The sequence below is a fragment of the Lasioglossum baleicum genome, chromosome 17, assembly GCF_051020765.1.
Source record: "Lasioglossum baleicum chromosome 17, iyLasBale1, whole genome shotgun sequence".
NCBI classification, from domain to species: Eukaryota; Metazoa; Arthropoda; class Insecta; order Hymenoptera; family Halictidae; genus Lasioglossum; species Lasioglossum baleicum.
The window spans coordinates 6,663,863-6,684,239 of record NC_134945.1 but is presented as its reverse complement, the minus strand read 5'-3'; the positions used below and the strand labels follow the sequence as shown (position 1 = coordinate 6,684,239).

Genomic DNA, 20,377 nt, shown 5'->3' with positions numbered 1-20,377 from the left:
AGTTCGGGAAGTATGAAGTAAAAAATAAGCGTATTTCTAAGAACATTGTAATTAAAAAATCACTGGGTTAATAAATTAAGCGATACGATAATTAAAAGAAAATTAATTATCGCGAAATTGAATTATTGAAAAGATCAAATGAAATCGACATAATAGGCGTAACAATGGAGTATAATTAATTCGTACGTTCTTATGACAGTGTTCATGTACAATTACCGAGGTCCATCGAAGCTAATTAAATATTTGATGTCTCTTTTCACAACCTTTTTCTGTTATTTAATTGGATCGATTATCGGAAATATTTTCTCTTCCTCTTATCTATCGATGTCCGGCATGGTTCATAAAATGTCCACGTAATTAAATTGAAACAAATTTTGTATCCATTTATATCAGAAAATCTCTTTCGAAAAATCTCAGCCACGTTTCATACCCATTTCGTTAAATTGCATACTTTTACATTAAGCTACATCCTAATTAATAACCATCATCGGCCGAGCAGAATCGAGTTGACATTCGTCGGGAATCACATCCATATGTACGTCAGAGTTGCAATTTCGTTAAAGTTTCAAATAGTCAATCAAATCTGCGAGGTAGACTATCAAGGACACACTGTAAACTATCGATCGCGCGTCAATAGTAGACTGCGGATGCTCATACTACTTCCCATTCTACGTATAGATGAATCTCCAATGGTCGAGATAAAAGAGAAATTCAATATTTGTACAGTTTGATTGATTTTAATCTGTAAATTATAATTACATGAATTCCTCATGTTACATAACTTGCTTTTTACTTTACTGGACACAAAATTTCTGCCTTTCTCCTATAAATTACGATGTATTTGGTATGAAATCCAATAGATTTGTACCCGGGGAACCTGAAGATCGAAGTTTCGATCCTGTAGGATGAATGGTTCAGGAGTTATGCTTGTTTAAAGTTGAGCAATCTGCAGTGTTTTTGACAGGTAAGGGAGTCACCATATTGGTTTGTACTGACGATCGCACGCCGCTTACAGAACCGCTAGATGGCAGCACGGGCACGTGTTAATGCTGATAATATAGAGCGACAATAAAAACCAATATGGCGGCGCCCTTACCTCTCAAAAACACTGAAAAATGCTCAACTTTAAGCAAGCATAACTTCTGAACCGTTGATCCTACAGGAACGAAACTTTGGTCTGCAGGTTCCCCGGGTACAAATCTACTGGATTGCATACCAAATACATCATAATTTCAATATTTATACCGTCTGATCGATTTTAATCTGTAAATGATAATTACTTGAATACTCCATATATGTTACATAACAAAATAGTTTATTTTGCGTAAATAGCACCTAGTTTTTTTGCAACTGATCGGTTTTTATGTTGAAGAAGCCAATTAAAATTGAACGTTGTTTGTTTCCTCAACTATAATACTGCGAAACTAATAATCGAATTCGATTTCGTAAACACGTATCAGTCGGCGGAAGTATTCCATTGTCTTTAATGAGTATTTTTCATTTTCCTCTAACGAAGCGCCGCGAAATGAATGCAATACGAGACATTCTAAAAACGAAGAGATAGTAGGGAAGCTCGTTTTCTTACAATCTCTCGTGAAAGGCATTGTTTTCGTGGGAATATAGGCCAAATGGTGCTCGCCGTCAGGAACGGTCTTAATAAAATCCTGGAAAATATGTTTTTTCCATCGGCGCAATCCAAGAAAATCGGATAACAACTCCGCCCCTGAAAAGGAAATTGAATTTGCACCGATTGCGCGACTTCGTTTGGCCGATTATGCGAATAAATCAGTGCGAAATAATTAGCGTGGCTACACGAATCGAATTCATTCATATGCTAAGCCGAAAGAATTTCTTTACTAGTTTCCCGCTGAGCAACGTTCGAATCAATTTCGCGGCTGGATTATTAATTATTCGCTCATAAATATGGAAATCATGATGCGAATAGTAATCGAATTAACTCAGAAAATTGCCTAACGAACCGATAGTTATAACCGTTAATGAAGCCACCCAGTGTTGAAGGTTACGCCTTCGTTAGTAACTTCGAACGTTCTCGGTTTTTTATTTATTGTACATATTAAATGTATTCTATTTAAATATGAATCAAATATAAAAGATGTGTTTGTGGTCAACTTGTAGAAATTATACACGCTCCGAAGATTTCATTGAAATTGGTTAATTGGTTTACGAGTTGTAGACAATCAAAAGTGGTAATTTATAGTGTACCATAAAGTGGCAAGTTTTACCATTTTTGATCGATTATAACTCTTAAACCAATTAACCAATTTCAATGAAATTTTCGGAGCGTATATAATTTGTACAAGTTGACCAAACACGTCTCTTGAATTTTCGTTATTGGACCAGTTAAAAAAGTCGTAAAAATCAATTTTTTCTATTGTCTTTCACAATTCCTACCAAATGCATTTTTCAACATAAATATTAGACAAGTTATTTTGGGTTATAACAGCCAAAATAATAGGTTTGCGTAATAAAAGTATATAACTTTTTTTGTAGAGTTTTTTATGAGCTTCATTTTTTGTTTAAAACTTTTTCCTCTGAAATCAATATTTTCGAAAATATTTAGTAAGATATGTTAAAACTTTGAAGGGGGCTGGGGGGCAAACGAGGCTTTGACAGCCAAAATAATAGGTTTACGTAATAAAAGTATATAACCTTTTTTGTAGAGCTTTTTATGAGCTTCATTTCTTGTTTGAAACTTTTTTCTCTAAAATCAATATTTTCGAAATTATAATAAGAACCGTCGAAACTTTGAAGGAGACTGGGTGGCAAACGAGGCTTTGACAGCCAAAATAATAGGTTTACGTAACAAATGTATATAACCTTTTTTGTAGAGCTTTTCATCAGCTTCATTTCATGTTTCAAACTTTTTTCTTCAAAATCTATATTTTCGAAATTATTATAAGAAATGTCGAAACTTTGAAGGAGACTGGGTGGCAAACGAGGCTTTGACAGCCAAAATAATAGGGTTACGTAATAAAACTATATAACCTTTTTTGTAGAGCTTTTTATGAGCTTCATTTTTTGTTTGAAACTTTTTTCTCTAAAATCAATATTTTCGAAATTATAATAAGAACCGTCGAAACTTTGAAGGAGACTGGGTGGCAAACGAGGCTTTGACAGCCAAAATAATAGGTTTACGTAATAAAACTATATAACCTTCTTTGTAGAGTTTTTTATGAGCTTCATTTTTTGTTTGAGACATTTTTCTCTAAAATCAATATTTTCGAAAATATTTAGTAAGAAGTGTCAAAACTTTGTCGCCAAGAATTTAGGGACTTTCTTCTCTAATCAAGGATAAGCTTTGGGTACACCCCAAATTTTTGTTGTATTCAGAAAAAGCTTGCGCATATTATTCTCTCCAGACAAATTATGAATAGGAAAATAATTGAAGCAAGATACCGCAGTAATTGGTACAGTTACCCTAGATAAAAAGTAAACAGCCGCATGAAAGCAGTTAGTAAAATTAAGTTCGCATCGGCGTGTCAGTGTTGAAAGCATGCGTGACCTCTTAGGAACGTTGAAACGTTGAAGCGCTCGTTTAGAGCTGTCTTGACGCCGGTATTAGCTCGTGCAGAAACCGACCGATGCGCTTTTCTTCGATGAAAAATCGCCTCGTCGGCAGTTCCGCTCGGCACACGGAAGAGGAGCGTGTCGCGTGCGTTATTTTGATTAATTGAAAAAATTACATCGCTCCCCGACAGCGACAAAGCGGAAGTTTCGAGGCAACGATGAACTAATAGGCCGATGATAATTAGTCCGTGCGTCGTCGCGGAGAATCGATATATTAGGCGAAGATTAATCGCCCATGGCGCTGATACGCCGTTGCAGAACCTGTTTGTCCGATATCTTCGTGTATTATACTAATGAGGAAGTCGTTGCTAATCTGTTGGACGACATCCAACACACTTTACCAGCTCTCACTGTACTGTTGCAGCTGTTCGACTCGATAATGAAGAATGATGGCAAATTCCTGCTGCTTCTTTTCCCCGTACTGACATTTCGAAGTTTCCAGAGGCTTCTGCTGACAAGAGTAAATTGATGTTTGCAATTTATGTGAGCCAGGAAGCACAGCTTAAAAAGCTTAAAAACCCACCTACACTGTTCAGATCAATTTCGCCCAACAGCAGAAATAAGTATAAATTAATTTACTGTTAATTATAAATTAAATGTCAACACTGATCCAATTGAATTTCTTGAAATATGAACTCGTAAAATTTCGTCCTAATTTAAATTTTTATAGTGATTTTAATTGCAATTGTTATTTTTATTACACTTTTTGTGTCAATTCCACATTCGGTTTTCTAACAAAGCTATTTATTGGTTTAACTTTGAACTCGTTTTTGTCGAGAAATCTATTTTTACTCTTCCCCTCTTTCATTTTAATTAACATTTATGCACCTTTACTCTAAACACGCGTTACTGCGCGTATTCTCTTAATTTTCGATATAGGCCCACATAAAAAAAGTTGCAATGTACAGCTTTCAGTATTTTCATTACAATTCTGACAACTTTTAATTTTGCCCAAAATTTTTTTCCACGTTATGTAGCAAGGCAATTGTTCCAACTTTTAGAAAAAGTTAAAATTGTACAGCCCAATATTAAAAAAGTTATCGTCTTTTTAATAGTGCCTGAATAGTAGTGGGAGTCACCGTATAAAAATATAAGTGTCAGTAAGTTATCTTGTATTTATAAATAATGAATAATTTGAAGAAAGTGGAATGAAATAAAATCTTATTTTTAATGGGAATAGCCTGTGTAGATCCAAAGCAAATAAAAATTGTACAAAAATTCTATCGAGCTTTATATTCCCCAGCCTTCTTTGCACATTTTTATACGCCATGAATGTATAAAGATCTAATAACGAATAACAACGTCTCTACATAATCGATAATAAATCTAGTTTTAAGGTGTACCTACGCAGAGATTCCGGACAGAGGAGAACATTACATACGAATGAACTGATCGTGTGAAATTTCTGAAGCCGGAGCCGCTGTTTTCGTACAATTAGTGCGAAGATGAAAGGTACATACGAAATAATTAAAAGCGCGCCAATATGACGCGGCCTGTAATTATTAAAGCGCTCGGCTGCTTAACCAAAGCAGGAATGAATCCACTTTGCCTTGCTACTTGAAGTTTGACCGTATTTCCACAAAGATTAAAGTTTCATTCATCGAGTAAAAGCACTAGCTTCTTGCGACCTTCTGTGCATCGGAACACGTGCCAAGCCGAATCGTATTTTCTTCTTTCCCCAAGCTCGCAAACGACCACTTCATTTTTTATTTCAAGTGTTCGTCTCGTGCGGACTAATAACCTTAATTAATTGGTAATTCCCTTTTCAACGTAGCTTGTTACATTTTCAATCGACACGTTCGAACCTTCAAAGCAAATGAATCACAAGCATCGAACCACCTTTTTTTAGAGAGCTCGCGAACTTCCACGCTACTCTTAACCACCTATTTTTATCGTTTTACTCTGCTACAGCTACGTGTTGGGTTCATTATTATTTAACACTTTGCACACGGAGCTGTTTCAACTCGGAAAATTAACCTTCACACTGGCTACAGCGATTCTAACGTTAACCGCGTGCAGTTATATTTACCCTTGGCGAAATACAGTGTTCCCGCGATTGATGTGACTTTCGGGTATGCGGATGATGTGACTCCTTCATCCCCACTACTGGAAATTAGGGTATTAGGCTGCTTGAATTGGGGAGCTATTTTAATTCGGAAATGAAACATTTCTTCCGACCTAGAATTATTCCGTTGTGATTTTTTAATTTCATGGACCTTTTTGCTATACCTACTGTAATTATTTTGCAATTTTTTTTCTCACGCAGCCCCCTAAAATTATGTCATTGCGTAAGAAAATAATGAATACAGTGTTCCCGCGATTGATGTGACTTTCGGGTATGCGGATGATGTGACTCCTTCATCCCCACTACTGGAAATTAGGGTATTAGGCTGCTTGAATTGGGGAGCTATTTTAATTCGGAAATGAAACATTTCTTCCGACCTAGAATTATTCCGTTGTGATTTTTTAATTTCATGGACCTTTTTGCTATACCTACTGTAATTATTTTGCAATTTTTTTTCTCACGCAGCCCCCTAAAATTATGTCATTGCGTAAGAAAATAATGAATACAGTGTTCCCGCGATTGATGTGACTTTCGGGTATGCGGATGATGTGACTCTTAAGTCCGGTAAAGTAAAGTTTAGCCTCGACTCCTTAACAGGAAAGTATTAGGTTGGAACGAAAGTTCGCGTAGCGTTTCTAAATTAAAATTGAAAGCTAAAATTCAGATGTTTATTCATAGATTTAGTCAACAACATATTTTTCATTCTGTTCTATTACTTTTTGCCATTTTCGAGGGTACACTTCGTGTTATTGAATAAACATATAGTAAATCAAAAAACGTTCCGGAGAGAAGAAAATCAGTGGAATTAAATTCTGAGATTGACTTTTGACTTTTCTGGCCAAGTACTTCACTGCGCGCTGCGTGTTGATTTTTACCGTTTTAGCGGAATTTCGATGCTCCTCCGTTTTTCACTACGCGATTCTCGTGTTTAGCGAAACTCGCGAGCGGTAAATCGATAAACGATACAATCGTTTTCTTTTGTTTCCCCTAGATTGGAAGTTGCATCGACAACAAAATTGTTAGCTACGTGTGCGGTTAGTTGCAATTATGGACGAGACGTCGATAAAAAGTTCGTGGAACGACATTTTTTTTTCTGTCGTGTTGGTAACGCTGCAGTAGTTTCTTCGATTGGAACGTGCAATCGATAATCTTGTCTATCATCGGGTCAAGTTTCACGATGATGCCACTAATCATTCGTATGCGACTATAGTCCTGTGGTATGATTTTGTCATTAGCTCATGTCACACAAGTGACCCAGAATGCCTCACGGTTTTCTTTAGAATCCCTTACACTATAGTTTGTCACAGCTCCAACATTTAGAACTTCTACACCCTAAATAATTTCTCAGAAGACACAAACAAAATGATATTTACATTATGCGACTGCATTAGTTTTATTGTTTAAATTTTTGTAACAGCAGAATAGAGTTTTGATTTCGGTTCAACCATTAACAACTACTTGCTTATGGTTTTAGTCCAGTCAATGAATGCTGTATAAGGGGGGCGTAGAGGGAAATGGAAGGAACACAATTTTTAACTTTGGGACTTTGTTTGGACTAGTAACGAGGTGAACATACTAAAAGTCCCCTTTTCGGTTTTCCACTTATATCTCGGAAACTATGCGTCCCAGCGATAAGACCATTCTATACAAAATTAAAGGTGATAAAATGCGCCATAAGATCGATTCTATTCAGTTTTCCGCTATTTCGCATAGTTTCCGAGATATCCGCGCTCAAAGTTCACTATTTTGATTATTTCACTAGCTAACTCTTCAGCACAATTAGTGCTTGGGTGCGTCACTGGTAGACTAGTTCTTCCAGGAATACAAGGGTGCGGGATGCGCCAAAGATGTGCTCTTCCTAAATAAAAGCTCAATCTAGGCCGCGATCGCCTTCGAAACCTCCATTTGACTACTAAGAAGCCCCATGTTTGCATTATTGAGAAAGAAGAAGGTGCGCCTGTTGCACCCTTGCAATCCTGGGAACCTTAAGCACCGGCGTAAAGCTCGATAGCAGTTTCGCAGGCCGAACGGTCCGTACTAATACGCCGGGCAAGGGCTGACAGGCAGACCGTTCGATCACTGTAAATTCGCCCGAAGAAACGAGTTCCTTAAAGCCCGAGCTGATGAATAAAGAAGCATCCTCGAATCTCCGAACGACAGTCTGTTGCCGGCCGGATCGGACCGGGAAATCCGGCTCGCGTAAACTTTCAGTCACGATTCCGGTCCTGGGCAGTTTCTCTCAACTCGGGGTGCTCTCGAAGTTCCCAAGGACGTGGTCGTGTCGCGACAAACGAACTACTGATTCTAAGTATTGGTTTCGAGGGATATATAAATTGGTGGTTACCTGAGATCGTTGCCCCTGGCCCTTCGGAGCCCGCGCGACGAATGCCGGGGTGGCGGGCTGCACCTACAGTCACAGTGCATCACACACAGAGCGACGCTGGTCGCGAGAGTCACTACGAACGGCGCCGCGAAGAAGTGTATGATGGTGGTAACTTGCGCCTCACGGTCATAGTTCGCCATCACTATGCTGCCGTTCACGCGGCTATAATGGCAGGGGAACTTGGCGCCCTCGTAGCCCAATTCGCGGGTGAAGTTGTCGCAGTCGACGACCGGCGGGTAGCCGCAGCCTTTGATATTCACTAGCAGGGCCGCCTCGACGTCTCCTGGTGTCGGCACTGCTGGAACACGTTTCAGTCAATTAGTCAACTTCCTCGATGGATTAGGAAACGTCGATCTTTCTTAATTACACTAGTCCCTACTTAAAAGGTGTAGCTCGATAACGGGGTCAAACGATATAGGGTAAGTCCTCTGTAGTCGCAAAAGCCTCTGGGAGGTTCGTTTGCATATGTTCGTAGACGGGCACTACTTTTTGAGCCTCGCAGACCGAGCCAAACGTTCATAGGCGCGCAATGGCTCAGTGGGTAGAGCGCGCGACTGCGGACTCCGTGGCAGGGTTGCACATTCTTATCCTAGCTAAGTTAGGGGCCACCTAACAAGCTAAGTTAGAGGCGACCTAACTAGCTAAGTTAGGGACCACCTAGCTAGCTAAGTTAGGGACCACCTAGCTAGCTAAGGTAGAGGCCACCTAGCAAGCTATGTTAGGGGCCACCTAGCTAGCTAAGTTAGGGGCCACCTAACAGCCAAAATATTAGGATTACATAAAAAATGTATATAACCTTTTTCGTAGATCTTTCTACGAGCTTCATTTTTCGTTTGAAACTTTTTTCTCTAAAATAAATATTTTAGAAAATATTTAGCAAGAACTGTCAAAACTTTGAACGAGGCTTTGACAGCCAAAATAATAGGTTTACCTAAAAAAAATGTATATAACCTTTTTTGTAGATCTTGATAATTTTCGCCTAGAGGTAGACAGTTTCTTACTTTAGATTTTATATGAAGGTAAAATAATAATTTTATTAATATTTTTCGAAAATACCGTATTTGTCTAACACAAGTACCATTTTTCATATTTAATAATTATGCTCATGATTGAAATTGAATATTTGTGTCAGGGGTAGTGTCACCTTTGTGCCACAATGACCAGTTTAACCGAGAACGGGGACAAAATTAACAAAAACATGTTGCTCGTTCACGGAACCTAATTAATGTTGTATGGTGAACGTTCCCATTAACCCTGCGCACTCGGAGTTATTGTATAAAACATATAAAACAGTGAAAAATATAAAAAATCTAAGAAATTTGAACATTTAAATTATTAGGATATTTATTAATGTAGAAATTGTTTTGAATCACACAAATCTTTTCGTCTCGGAGTGTATGTGGGTTAATATTTTTTCTTTCTATACCACGATTTTCATCATTGCATATGTTTTTGTCGTATATGAAAATATGTTTCACATTAAAGTATGACAGTATGACTAACGATAATGACAGCCGCTCGATTTGTTTGAATAATTTCAGCCAGGGGTGGCGTGTGTGTGTAGTATTAGGGCAGTTGTTATTTCGACTTTTGAATTTCTTTTACTACACCCCCCCCCCCCGGATTGTTCCAAATGATTATAATTATTATGCTCACATTTAGAGGGTTTGTCGAAACGCAGTCCCCTTTACAAGACCCTTACCCATGACAAGGTAAAAGCAAAATATTTTTTTTACTTTGTATGATATGAAGGAGGTAAGTTCAAGTATTTTCGTTTCTTTTTTATCCGAATATCTTAATTAACAACCGAGAAAAAAAATGATACAGTTAAGGGTATTTACCCGTCATATAATCCTTATCCGACGGGTTAGCGACTTAAAATTATAGGGGGTTATCTTTCAACCTAAAACTAACCTAAAACCATTGTTTTCCACATAATATCAATAACAATTGTGGATGGGGCCGCAGGACCAATCTTAGTCTGCTAGGCCCAATTTTAATTATTTGGAAGAGTCCTGAGGGATGCCGTAAACGAGTAAATAAGGGCCACCCTAACGTGTCAGCCTAACACTATTAGGTAGTCCAAAAAGTTTCTTTCGGAATGTGTTTCTTTAATGCTGCTAACTTAATACAGTATGCGAGGGCGATGCTTACCGGTAGTGGTGGAGGTGGGTACGACGCCGATAGAGCTGGAGTTCCCTTTACCGCCGGTGTCGTTCTTCATGGTGTCGTTGCTCCATGGTGTGTACGTGACGTATATATGCGTACACCTGTAAACATCGCTGGTGCATCCCTCGCGGCATGAGCTCCATGTGCAGTTGAACAGGCCGTAGAGCTCCTCGCGCCTTGAGGTGGTGCAGATGACCGGTTCGGGCGAGAAATCGGCTGCCAAGGTGCTGATGGCCGGATCGACGTACAGGGGCACTAGAAAGAGTAGGGCCGCCCCGCCAGACGTCGCGACGAAGGCCAGAGCCGAGGTAGCGTAGAAGTTGAACCGCTGACGGCAGGTACGCCGTGGCGGTCGGCGCCGCGAAGCGCCGAACCCGAACTCCAACAGCTTGCGACGACGTAGCTCTCGCGTCTGGAAGTCGTGCTTCTCGTCGTCCTGCTGATGCCTATGCTGGCTGGGATGATCGCTCTGACACTGGACGCAGCTCGCCTCCAGCAAGAGCTCGGAGCTGCTCCCGCGCATCACCCAACCGCTCTCAGATAGGTGCCAACCGGATCTTCTTCAGGCTTTCGAGGCGAACGATCGAGAGTGCTCGAGGATCCTTATCTTCACTAGGACTCATCGAGTGCTGGCGGGGCTGCTTTGTGTGCTGATTTCGGGTCAGAGGCTGGATTGATACCGAGGTCGAGCGTCCTGCTCCGATAGGCACCGTGGGATGGGGTTAGCTTTCTGAACCCCTTGATTTACTCTTTCCTTAGAGCGTATCATTTAGTTAAAAAAAAAAACACCTCTCGGAGAATGCTAACGCTCGAGAGAGAGGGAGAGAGAGAGAGACTCGGACACACTGGTCTCGCAACGTTATCGTCCCAATGGCAGACACGGTCGGGTCCGCGAGGTTTGACGATGGGAACGTTGCGAAAGGTTGACGGCGGCGGCGACGAGATCGGTGTGCCACATTGCGTTAATACCGGTGCGTTCCCGTTTCCTCGGGTGTCCTTGACACGACATCGCGCGCGGATCAGCGAATCCCGCTATCGCGTCATCTGGACGTGGTCTCGAGGAGGGCTCTCTCTTTCCGGTGAGACGTTACTGTGTTCTTCCCTTCGGGTAAATAGGTCGGCTAGGGGCTAGGCCTTGCGAAGTTTACTCCCCCGCGGAACACACAGCCGGAATCGTTGTTCTCCTGGTGTTTCTCTCGCACGACTCTCTCTCTCTCTCTCTCCTGCCCGAATTCTCTCCCCCCTGCACTTTAGACCGTCCCCGTTTTATCGTTCTGCATAATGACCTTGCACGTTTAAAGTTCTTTTAGGCCATCGATGTGAGCCGATCGATCACGACCTTTCAGCCGTAGTCATGATAGGCCGGGGGCCTAGAGCATCTCGACGGTGTTCCGAGTCCGGCCCTCTCCGATCCGCGTGGAAAAGTTTCAAGGCCGTTATCTTCGCGCTAAGCACACCATCGAACGCCTTCCCGATGATAGCTATCACTGGAACACCTCTATGTATACCCCCGCGATATCGACGACGCACTTCGACGGGAACTTTTGCGTTAGGCCGTTTAAACTAGATATTTATTCTATTACGGTGTATATCTACGGAACACTTTGCAGAGATCGGCAATCCGAATGACAGAGAGAGAGTGTTTTTTTAGAAAAACACGATCGACGATGAATATGTATCCGACGCACACCGATTACCTCGAGATAGCAACACGTATTCTCTTCTTGTTAGCACCGTTCCTCTCTCTCTCTCTCTCTCCCCCTCCGTCCAACGAATTCACCCAGCGAGCATAATCATCGACCAAGAATCCTGCTGGCTAACGAGGTCGATGATCGATCGACCGCCGTTGCCATTAGCGCTTATAATCAACAGGAGGCGCGTCCTGAACGCGAATGAAGGATAACGCCGCTCGTGTCACGCGTCAAAAATCGATCGGAGCTTCTTCCTTCCCTTCGCGAAAGGATACTACTCTCGCTCTCTCTCTCTCTCTCTCTCTCTCTCGCTCTCTCGCTCTGCCTTGTCGCCTCTCGATACCGCGTTGCTATTATCCTGGAAATCCGATCGCCAATCAAACGCGATCCTTAACCAACCGACGGATGGTCTCCTTTTACAGATATCCTCGGGACCCGAACACCACGACGATCTTATCAATCCCAGGATCAACGTGAACGCGTCCGAGAGAATTCCCTCTCGCTGGCTCCGGTTACAGGAACAATTAGATCCGCAACTGGTTGCTACCGTCGCGCAATATTCCTCGATCACGGGCCGTCGTAACGTTCGTGTTTACCACGAAGAACACCCCGCGGATCGATGAATCCTCGATCTTCCTACTCGATACGGCGATCACACTCTGTTCGCGGAGATACTCTCTCTCTCTCTCCCCACCCCCCCCCCCGTCGACGAACAGTTTTTCTCTAGAGGAGCACAGAACTGGTTAAGAACAAACTCTCCCCTGAATCGAAAACACCTGACACCTGCACCTGCCTCTCTCTCTCGAAGAGGACCGAAGAAAAACCCCCCTGAAATGCTGTCCGTGTGCCCCACCGCCCCGTGACTCGCCACGGTACCCCGGCACAGAGCGCAGGAGTTACGACAGGAGCGAGAATTTGATTCTCGTTACATCGGTTATACCTACACACCTGGCGACTCGCGCGTTCCGGTAGCATCCGCCTCGCGGATCGCGAGTTAAAGCGTGACTATTCGTCGTACCTCGGCCTAGAGTCCTCGACGGGACAAGCTTTCGTCCGAAGCGACAGGGCGGGGTTCCAGGCGCGCATGATCGCGCGCCTTGCCTCTTCACCCCTTCAACCATCCGCCCCCACGTTGCATTCTCCTTGTTTACGCTCCTGCCTGCCTGCCAGCAGCCTGTCTGCCTGCCTGCTTGCTTGCTTGCCCTCCTTCCTTCCTTTCGTTTTGATCCTCTTCTCCCGCGTCCTCCTTCAGCCATTATCATCCTCTAATTGCGACCCATAATTAAGCCAATTTTTGGCGTCGTCTTTTCTAAACCGTCCACCCTCTCCGCTCGGAGGATCGCGCGCGGAAACTGAAATTCATCTGGTTACCGTTTTTTAACCGGCCCAACTAAAAATGAAACTACCCCGGGAACTTGATCTATCCGAAAAACAGTAGGCAAATGAATAATTAAATAAGCAAAATTAGAGAATTATCTGATTGATAATTATTGTGAACAAGTGGAAATAAATTCGATCATTGATAATTGTTATGAGTTGTTCGAAATGAACTTCTCGAATCGATATAACTGGTTTGAGCAATCGATACAGGTTTTCTTCGTCGATAACTGTTATCGATATACTAGAATAATTGTTACTTTTGGTTCCAGATTTTGGGGGTTAATATGTTTAATTAATTTGCTTGAATGCAGTCTAGCTTTTTGGTAATAATTGATGCGTTGTATACAGGGTGAGTCCGAAGAGACAGAATAGATAAATATCTCCGTTACTTTTCGTTGTAGAGAAAACTTCTTAGGACAAAGTTACAGTGTTTGAAGGGCCACATGTAACGGTGTAAGGGACAAAATGATCGAGTTCATTTTTTTATCAGATTTCAGTCATCGATATTTTTTTAAATGGAATGAGGTATGTTTTAATACATCAATCGATGCAGCTGGACATTAGTTATAAAAAAATACTAACCTATTTATGTCGAAAAGTTAATAGTTCACGAGATATTTTGATTTAAATAACTCTGAAACACCATTACTGTCGGTACTAAGACGTTAGCGTTTACTTACTTGTGTAAATTGAAGAGTTGAAATTGAAATTGAAAAATTGACGTTGAAAATGAAATTGAAGATTTGAAATTAACGAATTGAAATTAAAAAATTGAGGTTGAAAATGAAATTGAAGATTTGAAATTAACGAATTGAAATTGAAAACTTCGAGCTGAAATTGAAAAATTGACGTAGAAAATGAAATTGAAGATCTGAAATTAACGAATTAAAACTGAAAAATTGACGTTGAAGTTGAAAAATTGAAATTGAAATGGGGAGTTAAAATTGCAGTTGAAATTAAAGTTGAAATGGAAAAATTGAAGTTGAAAATGAAGTTGAAGAGTTCATATTGAAATTGAAGTTGAAATGGAAAATTTGATGTTGAAATTGAAATTGAAAGAGTTGAAATTAACGAATTAAAATTGAAAAATTCAAGTTGAAATGGAAGAGTTGAAAATTGAAGTTTAAATGGGAGAGTTAACATTGAAGCTGAAATTAAAGTTGAAATGGAAAAGGAAGTTGAAGAGTTAATAATGAAATTGATGTTAAAATGGAAAAATTGAAGTTGAAATGGAAGAATTGAAATGGAATAGTTGAAATGTGAGGGTCAAAATTGAAGCTGAAATTAAAGTTAAAATGGAAAAATTGATGTTGAAGTTGAAATTGGACACTTGAAATCAACGAAACGAAATTGAAAAATTAAACGTTGAAACTAACGAATTGAAATTGAAAAACTAAACGTTGAAATTAACGAATTGAAATTGAAAAACTAAACGTTGAAATTAACGAATTAAAATTGAAAAATTTGAAGTTGATATTGAAAAATTGACGTGGTAATTGAAATATTGGAAATGCAGAGTTGAAATTGAAATTGAAGTTGATATTAACGAATTAAAATTGAAAAATTGTAGTTGAAATAGAAGAGTAGAAATTGAAGTTGAAATTGGAGAATAAAAATTGTAGTTGAAATAGAAGAGTAGAAATTGAAGTTGAAATTGAAGAATCAAAATTGAAGTTGAAATGGAAGAATAAAAATTGAAGTTGAAATATTAAAGTTGCAAATTGAAAAACCACCACATGATGCCCCCCTCTTTCCCCCCTCGAGATCCTTGGACACGTGTTCCACACTTTTTCAATATCTTTCATACTCCTCGGGATATTCGGCTTAAAAACTTTTCAAATGAACACCCTGTATAAATAAAAACAATTTGATAATGAAAAAGCATTATCGTAATTTTTTAAGAGGACGATGGTTTCTGTTGCACTTTTTATCCTTGCGATGAGTAGAATAAGATGCAATAAAAAACAAATTCTTGACCTTTTGACCTTGAAATCAATTTAGCGGTAGTTTCTACACGAACCCGAAGGTGTAGAATGTAGAATCACGCTCTACCTTCTGATTTTAATATTTAGCAGTGCACCGATGACTGTTTTCAATCCGTTTGAACGCCAGCGGATCGTTTCCATTGACATTTCAGATTGATAAAGATATTCATGGAAAAAATGAATATTTGTAATTCAAGTTGCCGTACAGCCAGTGTGCAACGCGAGAATTTATATTACGTCGGCAATCCGGTCGCTATATTACGGGAGAAAATTTTCATTAACACGAGTTGCAGTTCTTACCAGAAAATAGTTCAAGAACGTCGTGTACTCGGTTCACGTGACCGACAGTGATTTAACTTCCTAAAAGTAACAATCACGTCGCCCGAGTGACGTCGTTCGTTCGCTTTTTTTTTTCGTGTCGAGGAAAACAGACGGGAACCTATTATAAATCGACTTCGTCCGGGAATTGGATTTAAGTTTTTCTCTGTGGGCGTTTTTTTTGGACACGGAGAACTTGAAACTCGAGAGGGAAATCGGATTAAAGGATTCCAGTGTAGCCGTTGGATTCTTTAATTCAATGATCGCTGGTAAGAATTCAGAGGAGTCATGTTACCAAGTTTCAAGTCGACGAACGTGCTTACCTGTGTACGACGATCTACGTAAAACGAAAAATTCCAGTAATTATACAGAGGAGGTCTACTTTCGTTCTAATTAACATGAAATATGCGTCCGAAGTTATCACTAGACTGCGGATGTTTATATTGTTTAAAAGTGGAATGAAATGAAATCCTTTTCTTAACGGGAACGGCCTCTGTAGATCCAAAACAAATAAAAATCGCATTAATTGTATATAATAAATATATGAATTTTTATGCTATGCGTGTGTGTGTGAATGTACTATATAGAATTTATTAAATTAATTAATAAATAAAAATCCGAAACAAATAAAAATCGCATTAATTTTATATAATAAATATATGAATTATTATAGTATGTGTGAATATACTATTTAGAATTTAATAAATTAATTAGTAAATGAAAATCCAAAACAAATCAAAATCGCATCAATCTTATATAATAAATATATGAATTTTTATAGTATGAATATACTATTTAGAATTTATGAAATTAATTAATAAAAATTTCGAGTAAAGTGGGTTTAAAACCCGCTTTAAATTTTTATTTAAACCAAATCTTTACCCAACTCTGCATAAGGTTGAATTTGCCTTGCGAAAAAGTGAATTTGGAGCGCAAAACCTATATTTATAAAACATACGAGGTAAATATTTATAAAAAATGGAGTATACCCCTTTGAAGAATGGACAGGAAAGGATTTACGCGTACAGTTTAAATATAACGAACCTAACAAGTGCAGTGTATCCACTATTCAATTCTTCTAGTAGCGTACCTCGTTCATTTCTCAGCGTGCCTCGGGAAGTAACTTTATCGGATGGTAAACACGTCGCGACGCTGGAGACGGTGACGAAAAAGTATCTCCGTTCCCCTACAAACAATACCAACCCTCGAAACTTCCTGCTAACCCCATCGAAATTGCAGAAACTTTCAATGAAATCCGTCGTAATTCACTCCATAATAAAACCGTAAATGAGTTTCGAACGTCTTCCTGCCAAGAGTGCCTTTTTCCTGTAAATTATTATGTATTTGGTATGTAATCCAGTAGATTTGTACCCGGGGAACCTGCTGATCGAAGTTTCGATCCTGTAGAATCAATGGTTCAGGAGTTATGCTTGCTTAAAGTTGAGCATTTTTCAGTGTTTTGACTAACAAGTTAATAATACAATTTTACATTTGTCGTTTAGTCAGAAAAATGAGTTTCGTCCGCGTTTTTCGCGTTTCAACCCACTGTGGCGGCGGTTGCGGCGCGGCGCAACAAAAGCAACAGTTTGCTCGTAAATACCGGGTCCATTAGACCAGCAAAACGTGGGCGAGGAAGAGCACGGCCTCCCGACGCAGCGCCGCGCGTGTCCCGCGTTAAAATATTAATTACGGTTCGCGAGCATCTTGGGGACATTGCGAGGACACGGGGCGTTAATCGACTCGACTCGCCGCGATGCGATGCGATCGGCCACCACCGGCGCGGCGCGGCGCTTTGCCTTGACGACCCCGTAATCACTTGGCTCTGGTTTCGTCGACGCCGGTATAGTCGGCGCACGTCCTACTTTCCCCGGAAAATGGCTGTTGTTGTCGACGGTTCCGTCGAAGGTAGCGGATTCAGCCGGTTATCCCCCGGTGTGCGCTCGCATTTCAAATCGTCCTGATATTTGCATGATTCCCGGCGTCCTTGTGCTCGTTCAAGGGCCACGGAGATGCGAGCTTCCAGCAGACGAATTATGTTTGCCGAAATGTCGGGGTGGGTCGCGCCGGCTTTGCTCCCAGCCGTCGACGTCGACGTTATTCGTACAGTGATTAATTTTGATGAAAGTTTCGCGGGGGCTATACGTCGGATCCCCAGAATTTAACGTTGCACCGCCATGCAACCGTTGGAGTATTAAGAAAACGTTTCACTTTAATTGCGAGGATTGCGGACTCTGGAACTTGCCGACGAATTACTATGCCTGCTCTGCTTTCGTTCACGGCACGCCTAAAGGTCGACTTATACTATCCGCACGGACACGGAATCTATTAGGTTGTTGCACACGAAATGTACGATTTTCGAATGCGACTCTTGGAAAACGTTTCGATCAAGAACTGCTGTTACAGTATACAGGTTTATTATTAGACCGCGGATCTTTAGGCAAATTAAAAATGTTTTCCATCGATTGTGGGAAGCAGGAATAACGAAAAAAATTACGGTTTGGACCAGTTAGGAGGTGAGCGTAGGGGGTCACGTAGAAGGTCCCCTTTTTCGGTTTTCCGCTTATATCGCGGAAACTATGCGTTCTAGCGATAAGACCATTCTATACAGAATTAAAGCTGACAAAATGTGCCACAAGATTGACTCAGACCAGTTTTTCGCTAGGACGCATAGTTTCCGAGATATCCGCGCTCAAAGTTCACTATTTTTATTATTTGGCTAGAGCTAACTCTTCAGCACAATTAGTGAACTTTGAGCGCGGATATCTCGGAAACTATGCGTCCTAGCGATAAGACCATTCTATACAAAATTTAAGCTGACAAAATGTGCCACAAGATTGGTTCAGTTCCGTTTTTCGCTATCTCGCACAGTTTCCGAGATATCCGCGCTCAAAGTTCACTAATTCTGCTGAAAAGTAGCTAGCTTTTCCACAATTAGTGAACTTTGAGCGCGGATATCTCGGAAACTATGCGTCCTAGCAATGAGACCATTCTATACAAAGTTAAAGCTGACAAAATGTGCCATCAGATTGATTCAGACCAGTTTTTCGCTATCTCGCACAGTTTCCGAGATATCCGCGCTCAAAGTTCACCAATTGTGATGAAGAGCAGCTAGCTCTTCCACAATTAGTGAACTTTGAGCGCAGATATCTCGGAAACCATGCGAGATAGCGAAAAACTGGTCTGAATCAATCTTATGGCACATTTTGTCAGCTTTACTTTTGTACCGAATGGTCGTATCGCTAGGACGCACAGTTTCCGAGATATACGCGGAAACCCGATAAAGGGGATCTTCTACGTTTACCTCCTAACTAGTCCCAAAGTTAAAAATTGTGTTTCTTCCATTTCCCTCTACAACCCCCTCATGAGCATTCATTGCCTGGACTAAATATGGAGCTTCATCGATATTCTCTTCTACACGTCCACCTACAAAATAAAACCCACAACGCGAATAATAATAATAATAATAATAATAATAATAATACGAAAAATAATAACGACGAAAATCGGGGTAATATCTGGTGAACCTACTGAACAATAGGGCAGTTTTGCATAAGCAGGAGCACACAATGGCAGTTATTAAAGCTGAGAGCTGGAACCTGGCAATAATATGCATATTTTTCGATCAAGATGATTGCGAGATGCATATTCGGCGAATTCCTATCATACCATGCATTTTAATCTACTTGCGATCTCCTCTGGCCCATTCAATTGGCTCCCGACAAATCGTTGTGCAGAGCTGCACAACAATGGCTCTCTTTCATGCTGCAGAGAAGAAAAAAAGAAAGCCGGGAGCATTTCAAAAATATTAATCTCAGGACTGTTTGAAAGCTTGCTTTACATCCTGCGCATAAATAGAGTCGCCGAGCTGGAGTCTGGCTGGGTTCGAAGAGATGGCAGGACAATGTAGCACTTTATCAAGATTCAAGTGCTCCATCCTCTTAAAGTATCATTTAACCGATACGCCGAGTTTCTTTGTCTGGGATGTTTCATTGACTCGGGAAAAGCTTTATCAAGCTTGTCGACCGACGTGAATCGTGACAGGCCTGTAATTCACCTGTGAAATACAACGTAATTTACCGTTAACTTATGGTTAAGTCGAGCGTCGGCGAGCTTGATTGTTGCGAAGGAGATTGAGCATTGTTCCTGAAATCCAGGCGGTAACGTTTATTTTATCAAGCCGATGCAACAATTCGGTTCGTTATTAATTGTTTTATTCCATCATTCTACCAACGCTGTTTATTCTCCGCAAATATTACAAATATTTCATGCTACTTTCTGTTGCGAGTTAGTTGAGGTTAGGTACAGCCACGTGTTTGCACAGCCATCTTGTTAATAATTACACAATAACACAGGAAGAACAATATAATCGTTAATTGCTAATTCAGACCTACGAAAAAGTCGAGAAATATCGATAAAATTCAGTTCTACTTTTTTCAACTACGATGCAATATTTGAAAAATTGTTTTTGCAATTTTTTTTTAAAAATCTGACAAATGTACACATTAATAATTACGATGAGACACAACTGATATAATAATAGAAAAGTGCTGCTCTGAGAACTTCAATGTAAACCCGGCAATTTTTGATTTTTGTAAATAATTACATTTTGTGCTTCCGGATTTTTTTTCAAATCGATCTTGCAACCAAAAATTCTGAAATAATTCACTGTTATCTGTGCTATTAGGTAGAATGTTCATGAATTTTTTCGTTACTTTTTGTTCATCAGAACGGAAGAAATAGTTCATTAAACAGTTCTCTCACTCTGTAACCACCCTTGTGGTAGGGGTACCGACTTGAA

At 40.3% G+C, this 20,377-nt stretch overlaps 1 protein-coding gene across 10 annotated transcripts in view; it reads right to left on the bottom strand.

Moving 5' to 3' along the window:
- The window catches only part of Teh1 (tipE homolog 1 phospholipid transfer protein), a 69,602-nt gene extending 56,001 nt beyond the window's left edge, over positions 1-13,601 (bottom strand). For 2 of the 10 annotated variants that reach the window (XR_013010824.1, XM_076441842.1), the window contains exons 1-2: positions 10,191-13,593; positions 7,998-8,334 (exon numbers count right to left, since the gene is read on the bottom strand). Coding sequence is in view for 8 of the 10 variants with exons in the window: in XM_076441842.1 (XP_076297957.1) it covers positions 7,998-8,334; positions 10,191-10,728 (875 nt within the window). In the remaining 2 variants the exon portion in view is untranslated. Of the gene's footprint in view, positions 1-7,997; positions 8,335-10,190 lie in introns of all 10 variants that reach the window. The other 8 variants (XR_013010825.1, XM_076441845.1, XM_076441838.1 and 5 more) reach the window with 7 other exon arrangements.
- Positions 13,602-20,377: the final 6,776 nt, after the last annotated feature.